Source organism: Cupressus sempervirens, chromosome 3 (assembly GCF_028749045.1).
Source record: "Cupressus sempervirens isolate cs-2001-9-10 chromosome 3, ASM2874904v1, whole genome shotgun sequence".
Taxonomy (NCBI): Eukaryota; Viridiplantae; Streptophyta; class Pinopsida; order Cupressales; family Cupressaceae; genus Cupressus; species Cupressus sempervirens.
The window spans coordinates 303,292,643-303,300,552 of NC_143120.1; the positions used below are offsets into that span (position 1 = coordinate 303,292,643).

Genomic DNA, 7,910 nt, shown 5'->3' on the forward strand with positions numbered 1-7,910 from the left:
ATCAATTCATTTTCTTATTGATAAGAATCTAATTATTAAGAAATCCAATTTTCAATAATCAACTCATTTTAAAAACTAAAAAATACAATTTTAAAAAGATTGAATAATATATTAATGACTGACATACGCCTGACCGTAAGACTCGGATAACCTTAAAGTAATTATCAAGCCTTACACTACTTACACTACTAGTGAACTCTAGCTGATCATGCCAATATTTATGGAATTCTATTATATTTCTTATACTTTGCTATTCATTTGTTATCTTAAAATATTGATGTCAATTGGGTTCAATTCTCTCCATAATCTCATGCAAATTCTATTATATGTTACATTTGTTGTTACTATTATATTTAATAGCATATTAAAATAATAATTAGATGTTATTTAAGCACATGAAAAATCTAGAGATACACAATATTTGAATTGATAAAAATAGATTGAGAAATCTTTCAAATCTTTCAATCACTTGACCCCATAAATAACTTAGAGGCCAAGACTTTAAAAATGTTTTTTTCCGCTAACTAAACAAAAGCTAAAAGTTTTTCGTATATTATATTTAAACAATATAAATCTGATTTTAAAGAAACATCACCCTAAAGCTAAAAGTTTTTCGTATATTATATTTAAACAATATAAATCTGATTTTAAAGAAACATCACCCTAATTTTATTGCCATCACTATAGAAATATTTAGATAATATAAACCTTAAAGTAACCTATTTTTCCATTACTATATAAATATTAAGATAATATAAACATTTTTTTCCTCCTATTCACCCTTATACACATATACATATGATAACCAAAAATATTAATTTTAATCTATCTTTAAAAATTGAAGAAAACATAAACAACATTAATAAATTCTAAAGTTTTATTAATCTCCCTATACCAATAATTGAAGTTATTTAAAACTCTACTCTGAAAACATCTTTAAAAATTAAAAATAAAACATACAATATGAAATATAAACTTGGCTATAAACACAAATCCCAATTCCCAAACGATTAAACAAACAATTCCCAAAACAAAAACGACACACAACGAATATATACACGGATACCTTGTCCCGAGTGTCTGCTTTGTTAGTCGAAAACTAAATATATGCGACATTTCCACAGTTCAAAATTCTTGTACATATCGCCTTCAATTCATACGGCGGATTTTCCCACCTCACCAACTCTTCATTTATACATCACCCACTTCAAATTTGTCAGAAACTCCATCACAATCTGTAATACCCACATTCTTTTTCGCCACCATTTTCATTGATCATGGCTGCCTACGCGATGAGCAGAGTCTGTATGTCAACTCTCTCTGTGAAAAAATCAAATCATTTAGGAGACTCATCTCGGTACAAATTAAAACCAGCAATACCCCCAAAGCAAAAACAATACTTCCGTGTCAGAGCTGTGGCAACAACATCACCATCATCGTCGCCCAAAGTGGGGGCAAATGAGAGCTGCAAGATAAAATCCGTCAAGGCAAGGCAGATCATTGATAGTAGGGGGAATCCAACTGTGGAGGTGGATCTTGTGACTGATAAACTGTATAGATCAGCAGTGCCCAGTGGGGCTTCTACTGGAATATATGAAGCTCTTGAGATGAGAGATGGAGATGTATCCGTGTATGGAGGAAAGGGCGTTCTCAATGCTGTGAAGAACATCAATGAAATTTTGGGTCCCCAGTTGACCGGCGTAGATGTCAGGTATGTTAAATGTTCTCTCATGGTTGCCCCTAATTTGTTTGGTTTCTGTGTATATCTCAATTTGCATATTAGTAATAATAGTTCCATGGTTTTGAGTTTTTGGGTGTCATTGGAAATTTCTGTATAACATTTTTTTCTCTGTATATGGAATTCCATTGCAATGTCTATTGGGCATTCGATCAATTTGGTCTTATTAATAGGAGTATCCGCTGTTTTACGCTTTTTTGGGTGTCGCCCGTAGTCCGTATATATGCAGGCATCCATGTGATTGTCTGGATTAGGTCTTTAATTTGCTTATATGTAGAGGCATATACCCATTGTTTGTAATTTTCTTTTGGACTTGTTCGGAGTTCTTGCAATTTGTGTAGGTGAAGATATATGTAGCTATCATCTTTCTGGATTTTGTCTCCAATTTGTTTGTCACATTCCATTGCAATACCTATTGCGGGCCAATCAATTTGCTTTGATTAGGAAATCCTTTCTGGTTGTGATCGACTCATATTTTTTTTTTCACAGCTTCCGTTCCAGTATTATGGATGGCCAATCAATATGCTTTAATAGTACACTGTTTTAGTCTTTTCAAGTTTCTGCGATTTGTGAATGTGTAGGCATTTAATGACTTACACAGCTACCAACATCAAATATTCCATTGCTATGTCTTTTTTCCCCTTTTTTCTGTAGGGGCAAATCCTTTTGCTAGTGTTAGTCTCGTTCCTCCTGATATGGTCCATTTGACTTTTCTCTACATAATTCAATGAGCTCTGAGCCTGACTGACCGTATGCCGTTGGTTCTGGTATGAAATTTAGTCCTAAATCCAGCTAGCTTTTGTTACATTAAGCCGTATAAACTGAATTTGTTCTATGACAAATCATATTTGATTCTTTGAAAGATGCTGGAGATAGATAAGCCATTAAGCATCTCCTAGTTTTCTATCCGTGCTTCAGCATGTAGCTTTCTCCTTTTTTCATCATTGACATTTGTCAGCTCTAAATAACTGGATAGTATACCACTTGTAAAAATTATGTTTTCTTCCTAATGGACTATACGATTCCTCCACATTTAAAGGTTTTATTTCTTTCAGTTTGTCTCAGGACATTTTGCACCCACCTTTGTCGAATAGTATGCTTTTAATGTCTTGAAGAAATTCCAATTTCAAGTTGTGGCTACTTTCGTAATTTAAAAGATGCTTGAGGGAGATAAGCCATTAAGCATTTTCTGGACATCTTTCTAAGCTTCAGCATGTGGCTCGTGGAACTTTCTCTTTTTTTCATCATTGCCATTTCTAAATAACTGGATAGATTTTTAAAAAATAATCTCATGTTTTTTTCTCATGTATTATACGTTTCATTCACCTTTAAGAGTTTTACTTCTTTCTTTTTATCTCTTAACATGTTGCCTCCATCTTTGTCAAAGAGTACCCTTCTAGTGTCTTGATGATGTTTCGATTTCAAGTTGTGGCTGCTTGTAAGTACTTTTGTGCTTTAGATCTAAATTCAGAGTTTTAGGATGTTGGTCAATATTGCTATTTGATTGGTCTTCTTCATTTTAAAGTTGTTTTCTTTGTGCTTTCAAGTTAATCTTTCATAAAACCTACCTAGTAGGTGACACTTTCAAATGTTTCTTTGCAATGGAGTGGATCTCATTGCCTTCCGATGCTCCCATCTATTTAATTACTATTCCTTTCTCTTTCTTCATAGTTCGAGTCGTTACCATTTTACAGTGTCTCTTTTGCAATCTACCATCTTCCAAGATCTTATTCTTGTGAAGCATACAATCTCTTCTCATGTTTTGTAAACTATATTTCCATATTATTGATGCATGCTCACTTTGCAAGTGAAAATGCTTCAAGAGGTTTCTAGGCTTTAACAAATTCGTAAATTACTGTAACCCAGGGAGGGGTGCACTCTGTTGTAAATTGTCTTAGGGATGGGTAGGCCTTCATGATACATCTCCATTCTAAAGGGTCTAGTTTTATCTGGCAGGTGATATGTTTCTTGATGCCTCAGTGGATGCCACCTGCCAGAAGCCTTTAATGAAAAAATTAGAGTAAGAAAATTTAAAACTAAAAGTAAAGGAAATACCCTAAACCCTAGAAGTTCAAAAAATTATAACTTATCTGACCAAGGAAATTGTTAAGAAATCTGGATGGCAAAAGATTTAGTGCCTTATGGTACCAGCATCATCACCTATGGTTAAAGAGGCCTCTCATGTCTTATTGTGTTTTCAATCAATGAGTATTCTTATGAACTGGGTTGGGATACTGGTAGGGTCAACTATATTGTTGTTTCCTAGATATTTCTAGATATTAACTTTTCTCTACTTGAATGACTACAGAGATCAGAACAATGTGGATGGTATAATGTTGGAGTTAGATGGAACAGCAAACAAATCTAAGCTGGGTGCGAATGCTATACTTGGAGTATCTCTAAGTGTGTGTAGGGCTGGTGCAGGAGCAAAAAGCATACCACTATATAAGCATATTCAGGAAATTTCTCGAACAAGAGAGCTAGTCATGCCAGTTCCAGCTTTTAATGTGATAAATGGAGGTAGTCATGCTGGCAACAAGCTAGCAATGCAGGAATTCATGATCTTGCCTGTAGGAGCCAAGTCATTTGCAGAAGCTATGCGCATGGGTAGTGAGGGTGAGTTTACTGTAACTTCTAGATTAAGAACTCAAATGACAAGTCACAGACTGACAGGTGGAGGGGAAAGAGACAACCATGCCAACAGTTGGCAACAAGCTATGAAGACTGCTGATAGTTTTTTGAGGAATTTGCCAGCTGTTTATTTTTTTGAAATCTTAATGCTTTTCATATGAGGATGCTATCTGATTTTTTTATATGAATCTACATTGTCAAAAATCCGTAAGTCCTTTGTCAGGAGCACTTCTTCTAATATGGAACTAACTTTTCTGGTAACAAACATCTTAAGGTCAACATGTGGCTTCTTGTTCTTATTTTATATCCAATGTGTTTGCCAGTCATTGTTTTGGAATGAATCTTGCTGTGTTGCTTATAGCACAGGATGTATGTTGCAATCAATTTTGTAACTGACGTTGACTGTAGGCTTAGTCTACCTACCTTCATTTTTCTCTTTATATATAGGCATTATGAATGTTTTCACTATTCAGGGTGCAAAGTTTGTCATCTGAATCTAAAGATACAACTTCTTGTTTCCAATACAAGAAGTTAAAAAAACCAAAGTGTTGATGCACTTTATATGAAAGTGTCATATCCATCCTCTATAGTTGCACTAACTGCTGTTTTTGTTAATGTGATACGTTACAGGCTCAGTCAAATATCACTAGTTTTCCTTCAGAAAATTTGGTCTAGAATCACAAATATCAATTACCATTGACTCTGTCTAGAGATAACAGTTGTTTATGTCCTACTGAAATTATATGTTTCTCTTTTTAAATCACTGAAAACATTGATCCCAACTGTATATTGGACACTGCTCAGTTTTATTTTTCTGGGGCATTAAATGTTGATTTTAAAATGCAAATGCAACTTAATTATGCTGATGCTATTTTTTGAAGTATATATTTATGTCCATCCATATGCGTGCAGTATACCATGCCTTGAAGGGAATTATAAAGAAAAAATATGGACAAGATGCATGCAATGTTGGAGATGAAGGAGGATTTGCACCAAATATCCAAGATAATAGAGAGGGCTTGGTTTTACTCCTTGATGCAATTGACAAGGCTGGATACACAGGCAAGGTATTATTGCAAATAGAAGGCTTTCCTATTTATATGTATGCTTGGTAGCATCTTTTTCTTTCTTTTGTTCAATACTTTTCTACGCTCCTTCAGTGTGTTCTCCAGTGCATTTATCTATTCATTCTTGTTTCTGATGAATAGTCTTACAGTATACTTGTATGTACTGCTTATCTAGAGACATACCAGCTAAATGGGTGTTCTCTTGCAATGTATGATTTGGCCGTCATAAGGAGATGGTTCAGATTTTCCAGGTTGATTGTTGTTGTTAAGGCATTTACATTGTATACCTAAGATAAATTGATGCAATATTATATTCAACTGCCTGTAAATTGCTTCTAAAAGTTGGTGTTATTCCCTCTCACCATATTGAATTTCTCCCCCCAACTTCCTGAACCTACAAAACTGACGTCTAATAAAGTATGAGTTTTAATTTTGATTTCTTAATTCATATTTTGATGTTCAAGCTAATCTACAGTGAGAGAATTCTACACTTATTCGAAATTGTAGATGCCATAAAATATGCTTTTGATGTTATGGTATAATGAAATAGATTATCTTGATGTAACTCTAACTACGGGAACTAGCAGAGGATGATCAATAGTGACTGAAAAGTAAGCAACCTGATATTGTCTACACCCAAGAAATGATTAGAATTTTCTTCAAACATTTTAGGTTTTCTGTGATTATAAATTGTTCAGAATGAAATCTGAGTCCTAATGAATTGCTTAGAGTATCTTCTACATACTGAATGTTTGCTCTCCAAGTGAGAGAATTAGATTTCAGTAAAGCATCCTTTGTTCAGGACTCATGGTCCAGATTATTTGACTATGATTTACTTCTCTACGTACAGGTTAAAATTGGAATGGATGTGGCAGCTTCAGAGTTTTTAACAAAAGATGGGAAATATGACTTAGATTTCAAAGAACAACCAAACAGTGGTGCCAACTTACATAGTGGTTCAAGTCTTGCTGAACTATACAAGGAGTTTGTTAGAGACTTCCCAATTGTGTCTATTGAAGATCCTTTTGATCAAGATGACTGGAGCTCATGGGCAGCTCTACAGTCAGCAGTTAACATACAGCTTGTAGGGGACGATCTACTTGTGACAAACCCGACAAGAATTGCAGAAGGAATTCAAAAGAAAGCTTGTAATGCCTTACTACTGAAGGTAATGTATAACTGATTGGTTAAGATGGCTTGGCAGAATGCCTTGGGTATTTTATTCTTTGAGCCAGCTGAATGTCTGTATTTTATTCTGAGCCAGTACATCATATGCCATTTGTTCACCTTGATGCTAATATCTGAAACATAACAATGATGAAACTATGAAATGATGTTAGAGTAGAAGGCACTTAAGATCTGGTTTTTCAAGCATTTCTCACTTGTTGTAAGGTTAAATTGCTATTTTCAATTTCCATTGTTGTTTTAGAACAAATTTGATTGGGAGGTTTTGAACAAGGCTGATATTCTGATTTCAATTTTGTTAAATTTTATCCCAGGTGAATCAAATTGGCACGATTACTGAATCCATCCAAGCTGCTCTTGATTCCAAAGCTGCTGGTTGGGGTGTTATGGTTAGCCATCGAAGTGGAGAGACTGAGGACAATTTCATTGCAGATCTCTCTGTTGGTTTGGCCGCTGGACAGGTAGAAGGATGAAACATTATGTTTTGGTATCACAACTCTTTTATTCTTAGTGAAGTTAGTGCTTCTGTAATTGTAGAGTCACTTAACATGCCACCACATGTTTACTACTAATTTACATCATAAGTTTGATATGTATCTCTGTTCTTGATCTTTGGATCTTATCTGTACAGATAAAAACTGGGGCACCTTGCCGAAGTGAGCGGCTAGCTAAATACAATCAGGTACTGTGTTATTCTCAGCAGACTAGTCATTTTTGCATCGTCTTCCATGTGGTTATTGATTCTTGTGGCCATTAATAAACTTGTATTTTTCCGATTTGATTACAGCTCCTACGTATTGAAGAAGAGCTTGGCAGTGTGCGTTATGCTGGAAAGAATTTTAGGCAACCTTAGAATTGTACAAAATGAGGAAGCATGTATTATTGACAGGAATGCCAATAAGATTCCTTTTTTGGAATTTATGTTAGGAATTTTGTTAAGTTTAGTTTAGTAGAAATTTCTTGTGCACAATCCCCAGCCTGATGATAAACATGCATTAGCTGGAAATGCTTAAGTTGTAGGTAAAATAGTTTTAACTTATGGGCTAAGAATTATTGATGATTGAACACCATCTTAGATCTTCTTATTGCTTTTTTGGCTATGTTAAGGTTGTGTGGAAACAGAGCAGAAACAATATTCTTAGAATAACTGAAATTGTCTTATAACAAGGTTTTTTTTCCCCATGAATCTAAATATTAGTAACCAGAAGAACAAAGAGCAGCTACTGGGGTTTGACCAGAATCCGCTAGGTCGAAGTACTAAATCCTAGTAACTGCAAGAAGTGAGAACA

At 34.6% G+C, this 7,910-nt stretch overlaps 1 protein-coding gene across 1 annotated transcript; it reads left to right on the forward strand.

Moving 5' to 3' along the window:
* The first annotated feature begins 1,002 nt into the window (after nucleotides 1-1,002).
* ENO1 (enolase 1) lies at nucleotides 1,003-7,691 on the forward strand. The gene is made up of 7 exons (XM_089819609.1): nucleotides 1,003-1,711; nucleotides 4,047-4,354; nucleotides 5,282-5,436; nucleotides 6,287-6,604; nucleotides 6,936-7,082; nucleotides 7,253-7,303; nucleotides 7,409-7,691. Exons 1-7 carry the CDS (start codon nucleotides 1,278-1,280, stop codon nucleotides 7,472-7,474), a joined length of 1,479 nt encoding a protein of 492 aa, XP_089675735.1. The 5' UTR covers nucleotides 1,003-1,277; the 3' UTR covers nucleotides 7,475-7,691.
* The last annotated feature ends 219 nt before the right edge of the window (nucleotides 7,692-7,910 follow it).

What these genes read in the sequence shown, in the direction of transcription:
- ENO1 (XM_089819609.1), top strand. Translation starts at nt 1,278, where the DNA reads ATGGCTGCCTACGCGATGAGCAGAGTCTGTATGTCAACTCTCTCTGTG. An exon ending in AGGCTGGATACACAGGCAAG is followed by an intron (nt 5,437 to 6,286) that starts GTATTATTGCAA and finishes CTCTACGTACAG; the next exon opens with GTTAAAATTGGAATGGATGT. An exon ending in TTGGTTTGGCCGCTGGACAG is followed by an intron (nt 7,083 to 7,252) that starts GTAGAAGGATGA and finishes TTATCTGTACAG; the next exon opens with ATAAAAACTGGGGCACCTTG.